Source organism: Sycon ciliatum, chromosome 6 (genome assembly GCF_964019385.1).
Source record: "Sycon ciliatum chromosome 6, ocSycCili1.1, whole genome shotgun sequence".
Taxonomy (NCBI): Eukaryota; Metazoa; Porifera; class Calcarea; order Leucosolenida; family Sycettidae; genus Sycon; species Sycon ciliatum.
In genome coordinates, this window is record NC_088648.1 from 26,718,391 (window position 1) to 26,736,571 (window position 18,181).

Consider the following 18,181-nt stretch of genomic DNA (forward strand, 5'->3'; position numbering starts at 1 on the left):
TTAAAAACCATTGCCATGCCAACATGATGATAGCACATCACACAATGTAGCAAAATTACAGGCATACAGTCTAACCAGTTAGTTTGTCTTATCCCAAGGTCTTCTTATCCAGATCTGATCAAAAATTGATATGCATATCATAAGGATCGTATTTATGTGAAGGTGCACGCTGTGGCACATGTAAAGCATTTATTGACAGCATAACCCAGCAAAAGGTAAGTACAATTTGCATTGAATTTGTGAAAGCATGTCCTCCGCCTTTTACTTAACCTTTTCAGGGCCACTACTGATTCTAGGCATTGCCGCCAGGGCACACGCTGACGCGCGCCTCAGCTCGATTACGCAGCTGTAAAATTTTCTACTTGGTCTGCAAAATTGTCGCTTATCTTTCAGATTTATTTTGATGTTGCGAATGCTCACTTGGCAGCCCGTTCCGTCCCAAGTTTGGTTAGTAATGTTAAGTATAGCTTTCACTCAATTCCCCAGACACAACGGACAACGGGACAGGTAGGTAGAACGACATTTATTGGGGTAGACGAAGAGACGGAGACAAAGGCGAACTACTACGACTAAATTATGGGAGAGAAAGCGAGTCGACAGGAGAGCCTGCAAGATAAAGGGCCTGGGTAGCTATGGCAAAGATGGCCGCGCAAGTAGCTCACAAGAAAGTCTCACATTCCATATAATATGGTAGTGCTGTGCAAACCTCGAACTAAGGACCACCTGCCACTAAAGACTGCTTTCTTTGGCCCCAAGGGGTGGTCGTTAGTCACAGGTTTTACTATGGTGGAAGAGCTGGAATGCAAAACTCGCTAAATCCATAAGCTGATTGTGTAAGATAGAAGATGGTGTGTTACTCACGTGTGCACACTGGACTAGCAGTTGACCATGTACCATTCGCCTGACATATAGTGTAACTTGTGCCACTAAGTTGATAACCTTCCATGCAAGAGAACTGACGTACTGATGACAATGTATTGCCAGCACTGGTCACATTACCATTTGTCGGTGCTGTCACTGAGCCAGAACACATAATTTCTGCACAACGGAGCAGCGGAACAGGAAACAAGAAAACACAAGAAAACCGCCTAGATGTGTTTCACAGGAAACAGCTGAGGTGAACCCTTGGAATTACCTACCCAGATGTCATCTCGAATGCACATTTATATGCTGCTACTGGACAGTGCTCTGTATCTGAAATGGCCATGGCAAGTGATGTCCCCGCAAATGTTTCTCTCACTGCTTTCTGTACGTATGTTACCAGTCAGCCCTTTCGAATAACAGTTAGGTGAACCCCGCTCTTGCCTTACCACATGTATCCAGCGAGACATCTGCCTCACACTTATCTGCATTTTCAAGCCCAGCTGCCTTCGTGATCTCGGCAGCAATGCACGCGACAGAAAACGATGGAGTAACATCTGCTCAGCCATTTTAGTCTAGTACTGCTCTTCTTAAATTTGACCTTTATTACAACACCCTCTTTCTTTTTCCTTTCGTTTTGCCGCTCTCTCTCACACGCATATGCTCACAGTCAATATATACCGTCGTGAGTCCCATTCAGGACGGATATGAGAATCATAATGTCAGTGGCCAGACAGACAAGTGGTGGAAAGTCTCCTGGAAAAGGTTCAAATTTTCCCAGACAATGATGGAAGCAACCAAAGTGATGGTTGGTTTGACTATGATACAGGAATATACATTTATCGTCTTCACATAGGAATACGTTCACTGCAATGAGCTCATCATACTCTTACCTTGGCAAGTTGGTGCTGGTTGTGACCATGATCCAGATGTGGTGCACACAGATGCACTTGTGCCCACTAGTGTAAATCCTGAGTTACACGTGAAGGAGGTCGCACCACCAACGACATTTGAGCTGCTGCCTATTTTACCATTAGCGGGAGAAGTAAGAGGTGGTGTACATGTGATTTCTAGTTGCACCGGAAAAGAAAAAGAAAGAAATGCAACTGTGTCACCTTGGAATGAAGTTACTTCTGCATACACATTCAAAATTAATTTTTGAGTTCCAAATTCTCGAATTCAAAGTTCTCGAGTTCAAAGTTGTCGGCGTATTAATTTTATGCTTCCCTATCAAAATCAGCTCAACAGAGTGTTGTTAGTAAAGAAAATGCCAGTAGAATACAGAGGCTACAGTATCCTTTAAGTCAGATCCTTACGCTGGCAAGTTGGTGGAGCAAATGGAACTGCACTTCAATTTGAAAGAATCGGGAGGTCAAATTGAAATGGTTTGGTCTTTGACTTGCTTCTAAACCTTTGAAAATGAATCACTTTCCTTCATCTCTGACAACACATTCCAGAACCTGACTGTAATGGGTCCCAAGAAGTATCCAATCAGTTGGAAACTTATTGTCACATTTCATAATGTGCAAATTCCACTGTCTATGACAATATTGGGATTGGTGGTGACGGCTGGAGGATATGCATATACGGCCAGTTAAAATGGTGACGTGGAGCTGCAAAAAATCCAACGACTTGCTAGTGACTAAGAACTGCACATTATCTCATTTTAAACTACACAACAAAACATGCCATGCATGCCATACGTCCGGGTTTAAGATGAGTATACTCGTTACGTAGACCGCATCGCATCCGAGCAACGACGATTATACTTGAGTTATACTTTTTGTACAGTGCACATACTGTACACACTGGATAGATCACTGTACAAACAGCTCTACTCCAGCTCGGAATATCGCTTCGCCATGATCAATAGCTCATTGGGAGGGCGATAGCTCTACAGATGATTGAGCTGAGATAAATTGAACACGCGACTTCGATCTCAACATTTTTCTTATTTCCAATAAGGAATTTTACCGACTTTCAAAGCATTAAAGGGGATTTCCCAATGACATGTCAAAGGCAAAATGACGGATGAGCACTTTGTTTGAATCGCTTGAATCTCACGAGTTCGGTGCAGCTTGAATAGTAGTTTTGCTTCAAGTATGAGCCCCAAACCGAAGAAAATTGTTGTGCATGGTCTTGATGCCAAACCGAAGGAAAATGCGGACACTGTTGGCGAGGTTACGGGGTGTTGTGTGATCTAAATTATGGGAGAGAAAGCGAGTCGACAGGAGAGCCTGCAAGATAAAGGGCCTGGGTAGCTATGGCAAAGATGGCCGCGCAAGTAGCTCACAAGAAAGTCTCACACTCCATATCATATGGTAGTGCGGTGCAAACCTCGAACTAAGGACCACCTGCCACTAAAGACCGCTTTCTTTGGCCCCAAGGGGTGGTCGTTAGTCACAGGTTTTACTATGGTTGAAGAGCTGGAATGCAAAACTCGCTAAATCCATAAGCTGATTGTGTAAGATAGAAGATGGTGTGTTACTCACGTGTGCACACTGGACTAGCAGTTGACCATGTACCATTCGCCTGACATATAGTGTAACTTGTGCCACTCAGTTGATAACCATCCATGCAAGAGAACTGACGTACTGATGACAATGTATTGCCAGCACTGGTCACATTACCATTTGTCGGTGCTGTCACTGAGCCAGAACACATAATTTCTGCACAACGGAGCAGCGGAACAGGAAACAAGAAAACACAACAAAACCGCCTAGATGTGTTTCACAGGAAACAGCTGAGGTGAACCCTTGGAATTACCTACCCAGATGTCATCTCGAATGCACATTTATATGCTGCTACTGGACAGTGCTCTGTATCTGAAATGGCCATGGCAAGTGATCTCCCTGCAAATGTTTCTCTCACTGCTTTCTGTACGTATGCTACCAGTCAGCCCTTTCGAAAAACAGTTAGGTGAACCCCGCTCTTGCCTTACCACATGTCTCCAGCAAGAAGTCCACCTCTCACTTATCTGCATTTTCAAGCCCAGCTGCCTTCGTGATCTCGGCAGCAATGCACGCGACAGAAAACGATGGAGTAACATCTGCTCAGCCATTTTAGTCTAGTACTGCTCTTCTTAAATTTGACCTTTATTACAGGACCCTACTTTTCTTTTTCTTTTCGTTTTCCCACTATCACACACACACACACACGCTCACAGTCAAATATATCGTCGTGAGTCCCATTCAGGACGGATATGAGAATCATAATGTCAGTGAACAGACAGACAAGTGGTAGAAAGTCTCCTGGAAACGGTTCAAAATTTCCCGTACAATGATGGAAGCAACCAAAGTGATGATTGGTTTGACTATGATACAGGAATATAAATTTATCGTCTTCATATAGAAATACGTTCACTGCAATGAGCTCATCATACTCTTACCTTGGCAAGTTGGTGCTGGTTGTGACCATGATCCAGATGTGGTGCACACAGATGCACTTGTGCCCACTAGTGTAAATCCTGAGTTACACGTGAAGTAGGTCGCACCACCAACGACATTTGAGCTGCTGCCTATTTTACCATTGGCGGGAGAAGTAAGAGGTGGTGTACATGTGATTTCTAGTTGCACCGGAAAAGAAAAAGAAAGAAATGCAACTGTGTCACCTTGGAATGAAGTTACTTCTGCATACACATTCAAAATTAATTTTTGAGTTCCAAATTCTCGAATTCAAAGTTCTCGAGTTCAAAGTTGTCGGCGTATTAATTTTATGCTTCCCTATCAAAATCAGCTCAACAGAGTGTTGTTAGTAAAGAAAATGCCAGTAGAATACAGAGGCTACAGTATCCTTTAAGTCAGATCCTTACGCTGGCAAGTTCATTGCGCGAAATCACGCGACACCTGTACATTTTCGATCTGCGGAATGAAGATGTCGACGTCCATGCATCAGGTATCAGGGGGTAGTAAGATACTGGTATATTACTACTCCATGCCTCAAATCGTGCTGTCAAGCGTATGCGAGGGAGTGTAGCATGCCATCCCTTACACTTTCCAGCTCAGGGTTACCCTCGCTACCAATGGACGAAATTTCAGGGTCACAGCTTGCGCAACGGCTTTGTCCTGTGCGAATGGCCACTCGACATACTCAGCACAAATTTTCTATTGCATGCATGCACAAAATGTTCAACTTTCGTATTTTTGGCGACTTTACCACCGTCGTGGAGGCTGGTTGGTGAGGAGCAGGTAGCCATCCCTTGTGGAATCAAACACATGGTTCCACAGTGTGGCTGATTCCGCAAGAGCCAGGTCCATACGAGGAACATTCGCTTTGTCTTTTGCCATCGAAGTAAGTCACTTTTCTTGTTCTCAGTGTTTTTTACGTTCAACGTTTCTGAGATTTTTGAATTATACACTTTTCATTCTTTCATATTTTATTTCTTCATGTTCACTGCCTCATTTGTCTTCTGATCTGGAGAATGTGACGGAGGTGACTGTTGGTTACTGCCTGGTATTTCGGTTGTCGTGCTGTTGCTGTATTTCCGTCCTTCTCGCGACGTTGTAGATCACAAACAATTTGAAATCACATGAATTGTACTTACCGTCGTGCGTGCGGTATTAGGAAACACTGTGCAGATTAGATCGTCGCAATGTATCTATATGTGTGTCTGGTCATCCTGTGCCACGCAAGAACTCCAACCAGACGCATTCGTCCTCGGCCCTGTTGATCGATTGTCCACTCGTCTTCCTTGAAGAACGATCGATCAAAAAAATCGAGCTCGAGGACTTTTTGCAAAAAAACGGCAGAAAAAAGGAAGAAAAAAGGGTGCTCAGAATGAGATTCGAGTACACAACCATGGTCCCAGCAGTTTATGTGGATGTCGCTCATAGATGCGCGATTTCGCGCAATGTGGTGGAGCAAATGGAACTGCACTTCAATTTGAAAGAATCGGGAGGTCAAATTGAAATGGTTTGGTCTTTGACTTGCTTCTAAACCTTTGAAAATGAATCACTTTCCTTCATCTCTGACAGCACATTCCAGAACCTGACTGTAATGGGTCCCAAGAAGTATCCAATCAGTTGGAAACTTATTGTCACATTTCATAATGTGCAAATTCCACTGTCTATGACAATATTGGGATTGGTGGTGACGGCTGGAGGATATGCATATACGGCCAGTTAAAATGGTGACGTGGAGCTGCAAAAAATCCAACGACTTGCTAGCGACTAAGAACTGCACATTATCTCATTTTAAACTACACAACAAAACATGCCATGCATGCCATACGTCCGGGTTTAAGATGAGTATACTCGTTACGTAGACCGCATCGCATCCGAGCAACGACGATTATACTTGAGTTATACTTTTTGTACAGTGCACATACTGTACACACTGGATAGATCACTGTACAAACAGCTCTACTCCAGCTCGGAATATCGCTTCGCCATGATCAATAGCTCATTGGGAGGGCGATAGCTCTACAGATGATTGAGCTGAGATAAATTGAACACGCGACTTCGATCTCAACATTTTTCTTATTTCCATTAAGGAATTTTACCGACTTTCAAAGCATTAAAGGGGATTTCCCAATGACATGTCAAAGGCAAAATGACGGATGAGCACTTTGTTTGAATCGCTTGAATCTCACGAGTTCGGTGCAGCTTGAATAGTAGTTTTGCTTCAAGTATGAGCCCCAAACCGAAGAAAATTGTTGTGCATGGTCTTGATGCCAAACCGGAGGAAAATGCGGACACTGTTGGCGAGGTTACGGGGTGTTGTGTGATCTAAATTATGGGAGAGAAAGCGAGTCGACAGGAGAGCCTGCAAGATAAAGGGCCTGGGTAGCTATGGCAAAGATGGCCGCGCAAGTAGCTCACAAGAAAGTCTCACACTCCATATCATATGGTAGTGCGGTGCAAACCTCGAACTAAGGACCACCTGCCACTAAAGACCGCTTTCTTTGGCCCCAAGGGGTGGTCGTTAGTCACAGATTTTACTATGGTTGAAGAGCTGGAATGCAAAACTCGCTAAATCCATAAGCTGATTGTGTAAGATAGAAGATGGTGTGTTACTCACGTGTGCACACTGGACTAGCAGTTGACCATGTACCATTCGCCTGACATATAGTGTAACTTGTGCCACTCAGTTGATAACCATCCATGCAAGAGAACTGACGTACTAATGACAATGTATTGCCAGCACTGGTCACATTACCATTTGTCGGTGCTGTCACTGAGCCAGAACACATAATTTCTGCACAACGGAGCAGCGGAACAGGAAACAAGAAAACACAAGAAAACCGCCTAGATGTGTTTCACAGGAAACAGCTGAGGTGAACCCTTGGAATTACCTACCCAGATGTCATCTCGAATGCACATTTATATGCTGCTACTGGACAGTGCTCTGTATCTGAAATGGCCATGGCAAGTGATCTCCCTGCAAATGTTTCTCTCACTGCTTTCTGTACGTATGCTACCAGTCAGCCCTTTCGAAAAACAGTTAGGTGAACCCCGCTCTTGCCTTACCACATGTCTCCAGCAAGAAGTCCACCTCTCACTTATCTGCATTTTCAAGCCCAGCTGCCTTCGTGATCTCGGCAGCAATGCACGCGACAGAAAACGATGGAGTAACATCTGCTCAGCCATTTTAGTCTAGTACTGCTCTTCTTAAATTTGACCTTTATTACAGGACCCTACTTTTCTTTTTCTTTTCGTTTTCCCACTATCACACACACACACACACGCTCACAGTCAAATATATCGTCGTGAGTCCCATTCAGGACGGATATGAGAATCATAATGTCAGTGAACAGACAGACAAGTGGTAGAAAGTCTCCTGGAAACGGTTCAAAATTTCCCGCACAATGATGGAAGCAACCAAAGTGATGATTGGTTTGACTATGATACAGGAATATAAATTTATCGTCTTCATATAGAAATACGTTCACTGCAATGAGCTCATCATACTCTTACCTTGGCAAGTTGGTGCTGGTTGTGACCATGATCCAGATGTGGTGCACACAGATGCACCTGTGCCCACTAGTGTAAATCCTGAGTTACACGTGAAGTAGGTCGCACCACCAACGACATTTGAGCTGCTGCCTATTTTACCATTGGCGGGAGAAGTAAGAGGTGGTGTACATGTGATTTCTAGTTGCACCGGAAAAGAAAAAGAAAGAAATGCAACTGTGTCACCTTGGAATGAAGTTACTTCTGCATACACATTCAAAATTAATTTTTGAGTTCCAAATTCTCGAATTCAAAGTTCTCGAGTTCAAAGTTGTCGGCGTATTAATTTTATGCTTCCCTATCAAAATCAGCTCAACAGAGTGTTGTTAGTAAAGAAAATGCCAGTCGAATACAGAGGCTACAGTATCCTTTAAGTCAGATCCTTACGCTGGCAAGTTCATTGCGCGAAATCACGCGACACCTGTACATTTTCGATCTGCGGGATGAAGATGACGACGTCCATGCATCAGGTATCAGGGGGTAGTAAGATACTGGTATATTACTACTCCACGCCTCAAATCGTGCTGTCAAGCGTATGCGAGGGAGTGTAGCATGCCATCCCTTACACTTTCCAGCTCAGGGTTACCCTCGCTACCAATGGACGAAATTTCAGGGTCACAGCTTGCGCAACGGCTTTGTCCTGTGCGAATGGCCACTCGACATACTCAGCACAAATTTTCTATTGCATGCATGCACAAAATGTTCAACTTTCGTATTTTTGGCGACTTTACCACCGTCGTGGAGGCTGGTTGGTGAGGAGCAGGTAGCCATCCCTTGTGGAATCAAACACATGGTTCCACAGTGTGGCTGATTCCGCAAGAGCCAGGTCCATACGAGGAACATTCGCTTTGTCTTTTGCCATCGAAGTATGTCACTTTTCTTGTTCTCAGTGTTTTTTACGTTCAACGTTTCTGAGATTTTTGAATTATACACTTTTCATTCTTTCATACTTTATTTCTTCATGTTCACTGCCTCATTTGTCTTCTGATCTGGAGAATGTGACGGAGGTGACTGTTGGTTACTGCCTGGTATTTCGGTTGTCAGGCTGTTGCTGTATTTCCGTCCTTCTCGCGACGTTGTAGATCACAAACAATTTGAAATCACATGAATTGTACTTACCGTCGTGCGTGCGGTATTAGGAAACACTGTGCAGATTAGATCGTCGCAATGTATCTATATGTGTGTCTGGTCATCCTGTGCCACGCAAGAACTCCAACCAGACGCATTCGTCCTCGGCCCTGTTGATCGATTGTCCACTCGTCTTCCTTGAAGAACGATCGATCAAAAAAATCGAGCTCGAGGACTTTTTGCAAAAAAACGGCAGAAAAAAGGAAGAAAAAAGGGTGCTCAGAATGAGATTCGAGTACACAACCATGGTCCCAGCAGTTTATGTGGATGTCGCTCATAGATGCGCGATTTCGCGCAATGTGGTGGAGCAAATGGAACTGCACTTCAATTTGAAAGAATCGGGAGGTCAAATTGAAATGGTTTGGTCTTTGACTTGCTTCTAAACCTTTGAAAATGAATCACTTTCCTTCATCTCTGACAGCACATTCCAGAACCTGACTGTAATGGGTCCCAAGAAGTATCCAATCAGTTGGAAACTTATTGTCACATTTCATAATGTGCAAATTCCACTGTCTATGACAATATTGCGCATGGTGGTGACGGCTGGAGGATATGCATATACGGCCAGTTAAAATGGTGACATGGAGCTGCAAAAAATCCAACGACTTGCTAGCGACTAAGAACTGCACATTATCTCATTTTAAACTACACAACAAAACATGCCATGCATGCCATACGTCCGGGTTTAAGATGAGTATACTCGTTACGTAGACCGCATCGCATCCGAGCATCGACGATTATACTTGAGTTATACTTTTTGTACAGTGCACATACTGTACACACTGGATAGATCACTGTACAAACAGCTCTACTCCAGCTCGGAATATCGCTTCGCCATGATCAATAGCTCATTGGGAGGGCGATAGTTCTACAGATGATTGAGCTGAGATAAATTGAACACGCGACTTCGATCTCAACATTTTTCTTATTTCCATTAAGGAATTTTACCGACTTTCAAAGCATTAAAGGGGATTTCCCAATGACATGTCAAAGGCAAAATGACGGATGAGCACTTTGTTTGAATCGCTTGAATCTCACGAGTTCGGTGCAGCTTGAATAGTAGTTTTGCTTCAAGTATGAGCCCCAAACCGAAGAAAATTGTTGTGCATGGTCTTGATGCCAAACCGGAGGAAAATGCGGACACTGTTGGCGAGGTTACGGGGTGTTGTGTGATCTAAATTATGGGAGAGAAAGCGAGTCGACAGGAGAGCCTGCAAGATAAAGGGCCTGGGTAGCTATGGCAAAGATGGCCGCGCAAGTAGCTCACAAGAAAGTCTCACACTCCATATCATATGGTAGTGCGGTGCAAACCTCGAACTAAGGACCACCTGCCACTAAAGACCGCTTTTTTTGGCCCCAAGGGGTGGTCATTAGTCACAGGTTTTACTATGGTTGAAGAGCTGGAATGCAAAACTCGCTAAATCCATAAGCTGATTGTGTAAGATAGAAGATGGTGTGTTACTCACGTGTGCACACTGGACTAGCAGTTGACCATGTACCATTCGCCTGACATATAGTGTAACTTGTGCCACTCAGTTGATAACCATCCATGCAAGAGAACTGACGTACTGATGACAATGTATTGCCAGCACTGGTCACATTACCATTTGTCGGTGCTGTCACTGAGCCAGAACACATAATTTCTGCACAACGGAGCAGCGGAACAGGAAACAAGAAAACACAACAAAACCGCTTAGATGTGTTTCACAGGAAACAGCTGAGGTGAACCCTTCGAATTACCTACCCAGATGTCATCTCGAATGCACATTTATATGCTGCTACTGGACAGTGCTCTGTATCTGAAATGGCCATGGCAAGTGATCTCCCTGCAAATGTTTCTCTCACTGCTTTCTGTACGTATGCTACCAGTCAGCCCTTTCGAATAACAGTTAGGTGAACCCCGCTCTTGCCTTACCACATGTCTCCAGCAAGAAGTCCACCTCTCACTTATCTGCATTTTCAAGCCCAGCTGCCTTCGTGATCTCGGCAGCAATGCACGCGACAGAAAACGATGGAGTAACATCTGCTCAGCCATTTTAGTCTAGTACTGCTTTTCTTAAATTTTACCTTTATTACAGGACTCTACTTTTCTTTTTCCTTTCGTTTTCCCACTATCACACACACACACACACACACATGCTCACAGTCAATTATACCGTCGTGAGTCCCATTCAGGACGGATATGAGAATCATAATGTCAGTGAACAGACAGACAAGTGGTAGAAAGTCTCCTGGAAATGGTTCAAAATTTCCCGTACAATGATGGAAGCAACCAAAGTGATGATTGGTTTGACTATGATACAGGAATATAAATTTATCGTCTTCATATAGAAATACGTTCACTGCAATGAGCTCATCATACTCTTACCTTGGCAAGTTGGTGCTGGTTGTGACCATGATCCAGATGTGGTGCACACAGATGCACTTGTGCCCACTAGTGTAAATCCTGAGTTACACGTGAAGTAGGTCGCACCACCAACGACATTTGAGCTGCTGCCTATTTTACCATTGGCGGGAGAAGTAAGAGGTGGTGTACAAGTGAAGTCTAGTTGCACCGGAAAAGAAAAAGAAAGAAATGCAACTGTGTCACCTTGGAATGAAGTTACTTCTGCATACACATTCAAAATTAATTTTTGAGTTCCAAATTCTCGAATTCAAAGTTCTCGAGTTCAAAGTTGTCGGCGTATTAATTTTATGCTTCCCTATCAAAATCAGCTCAACAGAGTGTTGTTAGTAAAGAAAATGCCAGTAGAATACAGAGGCCACAGTATCCTTTAAGTCAGATCTATACGCTGGCAAGTTGATGGAAAAAATGAAAGTGCACTTCAATTTGAAAGAATCGGGAGGTCAAATTCAAATGGGTTGGTCTTTGACTTGCTTCTAAACCTTTTAAAATGAATCACTTTCCTTCACCTCTGACAGCACGTTCCCGAACCTGACTGTAATTGGTCCCAAGAAGTATCCAATCAGTTGGAAACTTATTGTCACATTTCATAATGCGCATGCCGCAAATTCCACTGTCTATGACAATACTGGGGATGGTGGTGACGGGGGAGGATATGCAAATTTGTCCAGTAAAAATGGTGACGTGGAGCTGCAATCCAACGACTAAATTATGGGAGAGAAAGCGAGTCGACAGGAGAGCCTGCAAGATAAAGGGCCTGGGTAGCTATGGCAAAGATGGCCGCGCAAGTAGCTCACAAGAAAGTCTCACATTCCATCTAATAAGGGTAGTGCGGTGCAAACCTCGATCTAAGGACCACCTGCCACTAAAAACCGTTTTCTTTGGCCCCAAGGGGTGGTCGTTAGTCACAGGTTTTATTGTCGTTGAAGAGCTGGAATGCTAAACTTGCTAAATCCATAAGCTGATAGTGTAAAACAGAAAAAGGTATGTTACTCACGTGTGCACACTGGATTAGCAGTTGACCATGTACCATTTGCCAGACATATCGTGTAACTTGTGCCACTCAGTTGATAACCTTCCATGCAAGAGAACTGACGTACTGATGACAATGTATTGCCATTTCCGGTTACATTACCATTTGTCGGTGCTGTCACTGAGCCAGAACACATAATTTCTGCACAACGGAGCAGCGGAACAGGAAACAAGAAAACACAACAAAACCGCCTAGATGTGTTTCACAGGAAACAGCTGAGGTGAACCCTTGGAATTACCTACTCAGATGTCATCTCGAATGCACATTTATATGCTGCTACTGGACAGTGCTCTGTATCTGAAATGGCCATGGTAAGTGATCTCCCTGCAAATGTTTCTCTCACTGCTTTCTGTACGTATGCTACCAGTCAGCCCTTTCGAATAACAGTTAGGTGAACCCCACTCTTGCCTTGCCACATGTCTCCAGCAAGAAGTCCACGTCTCACTTATCTGCATTTTCAAGCCCAACTGCCTTCGTGATCTCGGCAGCAATGCACGCGACAGAAAACGATGGAGTAACATCTGCTCAGCCATTTTAGTCTAGTACTGCTCTTCTTAAATTTGACCTTTATTACAGGACCCTACTTTTCTTTTTCCTTTCGTTTTCCCACTATCACACACACACACACATGCTCGAAGTCAATTATACCGTCGTGAGTCCCATTCAGGACGGATATGAGAATCATAATGTCAGTGAACAGACAGAAAAGTGGTATAGAAAGTCTCCTGGAAACGGTTCAAAATTTCCCGTACAATGATGGAAGCAACCAAAGTGATGATTGGTTTGACTATGATACAGGAATATACATTTATCGTCTTCATATAGAAATACCTTCTCTGCAATGAGATCACCATACTCTTACCTTGGCAAGTTGGTGCTGGTTGTGACCATGATCCAGATGTGGTGCACACAGATGCACTTGTGCCCACTAGTGTAAATCCTGAGTTACACGTCAAGTAGGTCGCACCACCAACGACATTTGAGCTGCTGCCTATTTTACCATTGGCGGGAGAAGTAAGAGGTGGTGTACATGTGATTTCTAGTTGCACCGGAAAAGAAAAAGAAAGAAATGAAACTGGGTCACCTTGGAATGAAGTTACTTCTGCATACACATTCAAAATTAATTTTTGAGTTCCAAATTCTCGAATTCAAAGTTCTCGAGTTCAAAGTTGTCGGCGTATTAATTTTATGCTTCCATATCAAAATCAGCTCAACAGAGTGTTGTTAGTAAAGAAAATGCCAGTAGAATACAGAGGCTACAGTATCCTTTAAGTCAGATCCTTACGCTGGCAAGTTGATGGAGCAAATGGAACTGCACTTCAATTTGAAAGAATCGGGAGGTCAAATTGAAATGGTTTGGTCTTTGACTTGCTTCTAAACCTTTGAAAATGAATCACTTTCCTTCATCTCTGACAGCACATTCCAGAACCTGACTGTAATGGGTCCCAAGAAGTATCCAATCAGTTGGAAACTTATTGTCACATTTCATAATGTGCAAATTCCACTGTCTATGACAATATTGGGATTGGTGGTGACGGCTGGAGGATATGCATATACGGCCAGTTAAAATGGTGACGTGGAGCTGCAAAAAATCCAACGACTTGCTAGCGACTAAGAACTGCACATTATCTCATTTTAAACTACACAACAAAACATGCCATGCATGCCATACGTCCGGGTTTAAGATGAGTATACTCGTTACGCAGAACGCATCGCATCCGAGCAACGACGATTATACTTGAGTTATACTTTTTGTACAGTGCACATACTGTACACACTGGATAGATCACTGTACAAACAGCTCTACTCCAGCTCGGAATATCGCTTCGCCATGACCAATAGCTCATTGGGAGGGCGATAGCTCTACAGATGATTGAGCTGAGATAAATTGAACACGCGACTTCGATCTCAACATTTTTCTTATTTCCATTAAGGAATTTTACCGACTTTCAAAGCATTAAAGGGGATTTCCCAATGACATGTCAAAGGCAAAATGACGGATGAGCACTTTGTTTGAATCGCTTGAATCTCACGAGTTCGGTGCAGCTTGAATAGTAGTTTTGCTTTAAGTATGAGCCCCAAACCGAAGAAAATTGTTGTGCATGGTCTTGATGCCAAACCGGAGGAAAATGCGGACACTGTTGGCGAGGTTACGGGGTGTTGTGTGATCTAAATTATGGGAGAGAAAGCGAGTCGACAGGAGAGCCTGCAAGATAAAGGGCCTGGGTAGCTATGGCAAAGATGGCCGCGCAAGTAGCTCACAAGAAAGTCTCACACTCCATATCATATGGTAGTGCGGTGCAAACCTCGAACTAAGGACCACCTGCCACTAAAGACCGCTTTCTTTGGCCCCAAGGGGTGGTCGTTAGTCACAGGTTTTACTATGGTTGAAGAGCTGGAATGCAAAACTCGCTAAATCCATAAGCTGATTGTGTAAGATAGAAGATGGTGTGTTACTCACGTGTGCACACTGGACTAGCAGTTGACCATGTACCATTCGCCTGACATATAGTGTAACTTGTGCCTGCCAGTTGATAACCATCCATGCAAGAGAACTGACGTACTGATGACAATGTATTGCCAGCACTGGTCACATTACCATTTGTCGGTGCTGTCACTGAGCCAGAACACATAATTTCTGCACAACGGAGCAGCGGAACAGGAAACAAGAAAACACAAGAAAACCGCCTAGATGTGTTTCACAGGAAACAGCTGAGGTGAACCCTTGGAATTACCTACCCAGATGTCATCTCGAATGCACATTTATATGCTGCTACTGGACAGTGCTCTGTATCTGAAATGGCCATGGCAAGTGATCTCCCTGCAAATGTTTCTCTCACTGCTTTCTGTACGTATGCTACCAGTCAGCCCTTTCGAAAAACAGTTAGGTGAACCCCGCTCTTGCCTTACCACATGTCTCCAGCAAGAAGTCCACCTCTCACTTATCTGCATTTTCAAGGCCAGCTGCCTTCGTAATCTCGGCAACAATGCACGCAACAGATAACGATGGAGTAACATCTGCTCAGCCATTTTAGTCTAGTACTGCTCTTCTTAAAATTGACCTTTATTACAGGACCCTACTTTTCTTTTTCCTTTCGTTTTCCCACTATCACACACACACACACACACATGCTCACAGTCAATTATACCGTCGTGAGTCCCATTCAGGACGGATATGAGAATCATAATGTCAGTGAACAGACAGACAAGTGGTAGAAAGTCTCCTGGAAACGGTTCAAAATTTCCCGTACAATGATGGAAGCAACCAAAGTGATGATTGGTTTGACTATGATACAGGAATATAAATTTATCGTCTTCATATAGAAATACGTTCATTGCAATAAGCTCATCATACTCTTACCTTGGCAAGTTGGTGCTGGTTGTGACCATGATCCAGATGTGGTGCACACAGATGCACTTGTGCCCACTAGTGTAAATCCTGAGTTACACGTGAAGTAGGTTGCACCACCAACGACATTTGAGCTGCTGCCTATTTTGCCATTGGCGGGAGAAGTAAGAGGTGGTGTACATGTGATTTCTAGTTGCACCGGAAAAGAAAAAGAAAGAAATGCAACTGTGTCACCTTGGAATGAAGTTACTTGTGCATACACATTCAAAATTAATTTTTGAGTTCCAAATTCTCGAATTCAAAGTTCTCGAGTTCAAATTTGTCGGCGTATTAATGTTATGCTTCCCTATCAAAGTCAGCTCAACAGAGTGTTGTTAGTAAAGAAAATGCCAGTAGAATACAGAGGCTACAGTATCCTTTAAGTCAGATCCTTACGCTGGCAAGTTGGTGGAGCAAATGGAACTGCACTTCAATTTGAAAGAATCGGGAGGTCAAATTGAAATGGTTTGGTCTTTGACTTGCTTCTAAACCTTTGAAAATGAATCACTTTCCTTCATCTCTGACAGCACATTCCAGAACCTGACTGTAATGGGTCCCAAGAAGTATCCAATCAGTTGGAAACTTATTGTCACATTTCATAATGTGTAAATTCCACTGTATATGACAATATTGGGATTGGTGGTGACGGCTGGTGGATATGCATATACGGCCAGTTAAAATGGTGACGTGGAGCTGCAAAAAAATCCAACGACTTGCTAGCGACTAAGAACTGCACATTATCTCATTTTAAACTACACAACAAAACATGCCATGCATGCCATACGTCCGGGTTTAAGATGAGTATACTCGTCACGCAGACCGCATCGCATCCGAGCAACGACGATTATACTTGAGTTATACTTTTTGTACAGTGCACATACTGTACACACTGGATAGATCACTGTACAAACAGCTCTACTCCAGCTCGGAATATCGCTTCGCCATGATCAATAGCTCATTGGGAGGGCGATAGCTCTACAGATGATTGAGCTGAGATAAATTGAACACGCGACTTCGATCTCAACATTTTTCTTATTTCCATTAAGGAATTTTACCGACTTTCAAAGCATTAAAGGGGATTTCCTAAATTACATGTCAAAGGCAAAATGACGGATGAGCACTTTGTTTGAATCGCTTGAATCTCACGAGTTCGGTGCAGCTTTAATAGTAGTTTTGCTTCAAGTATGAGCCCCAAACCGAAGAAAATTGTTGTGCATGGTCTTGATGACAAACCGGAGGAAAATGCGGACACTGTTGGCGAGGTTACGGGGTGTTGTGTGATCTAAATTATGGGAGAGAAAGCGAGTCAACAGGAGAGCCTGCAAGATAAAGGGCCTGGGTAGCTATGGCAAAGATGGCCGCGCAAGTAGCTCACAAGAAAGTCTCACACTCCATATCATATGGTAGTGCGGTGCAAACCTCGAACTAAGGACCACCTGCCTCTAAAGACCGCTTTCTTTGGCCCCAAGGGGTGGTCGTTAGTCACAGGTTTTACTATGGTTGAAGAGCTGGAATGCAAAACTCGCTAAATCCATAAGCTGGTTGCGTAAGATAGAAGATGGTGTGTTACTCACGTGTGCACACTGGACTAGCAGTTGACCATGTACCATTCGCCTGACATATAGTGTAACTTGTGCCACTCAGTTGATAACCATCCATGCAAGAGAACTGACGTACTGATGACAATGTATTGCCAGCACTGGTCACATTACCATTTGTCGGTGCTGTCACTGAGCCAGAACACATAATTTCTGCACAACAGAGCAGCGGAACAGGAAACAAGAAAACACAACAAAACCGCCTAGATGTGTTTCACAGGAAACAGCTGAGGTGAACCCTTGGAATTACCTACTCAGATGTCATCTCGAATGCACATTTATATGCTGCTACTGGACAGTGCTCTGTATCTGAAATGGCCATGGCAAGTGATCTCCCTGCAAATGTTTCTCTCACTGCTTTCTGTACGTATGCTACCAGTCAGCCCTTTCGAATAACAGTTAGGTGAACCCCGCTCTTGCCTTACCACATGTCTCCAACAAGAAGTCCACCTCTCACTTATCTGCATTTTCAAGCCCAGCTGCCTTCGTGATCTCGGCAGCAATGCACGCGACAGAAAACGATGGAGTAACATCTGCTCAGCCATTTTAGTCTAGTACTGCTCTTCTTAAATTTGACCTTTATTACAGGACCCTACTTTTCTTTTTCCTTTCGTTTTCCCACTATCACACACACACACACACACACACACATGCTCACAGTCAAATATACCGTCGTGAGTCCCATTCAGGACGGATATGAGAATCATAATGTCAGTGAACAGACAGACAAGTGGTAGAAAGTCTCCTGGAAACGGTTCAAAATTTCCCGTACAATGATGGAAGCAACCAAAGTGATGATTGGTTTGACTATGATACAGG

General features: G+C 43.6%; 1 protein-coding gene across 1 annotated transcript in view; it reads right to left on the reverse strand.

Moving 5' to 3' along the window:
- The window catches only part of LOC135819823 (sushi, von Willebrand factor type A, EGF and pentraxin domain-containing protein 1-like), a 228,964-nt gene that overhangs the window by 9,131 nt on the left and 201,652 nt on the right, over positions 1-18,181 (reverse strand). The window contains exons 9-21 of the mRNA XM_065333103.1: positions 17,339-17,515; positions 15,738-15,914; positions 14,838-15,014; positions 13,239-13,415; positions 12,341-12,517; positions 11,308-11,484; positions 10,406-10,582; positions 7,776-7,952; positions 6,880-7,056; positions 4,250-4,426; positions 3,354-3,530; positions 1,755-1,931; positions 862-1,038 (exon numbers count right to left, since the gene is read on the reverse strand). Of these exons, the coding sequence (XP_065189175.1) occupies positions 862-1,038; positions 1,755-1,931; positions 3,354-3,530; positions 4,250-4,426; positions 6,880-7,056; positions 7,776-7,952; positions 10,406-10,582; positions 11,308-11,484; positions 12,341-12,517; positions 13,239-13,415; positions 14,838-15,014; positions 15,738-15,914; positions 17,339-17,515 (2,301 nt within the window). The remainder of the gene's footprint in view (positions 1-861; positions 1,039-1,754; positions 1,932-3,353; positions 3,531-4,249; positions 4,427-6,879; positions 7,057-7,775; positions 7,953-10,405; positions 10,583-11,307; positions 11,485-12,340; positions 12,518-13,238; positions 13,416-14,837; positions 15,015-15,737; positions 15,915-17,338; positions 17,516-18,181) is intronic.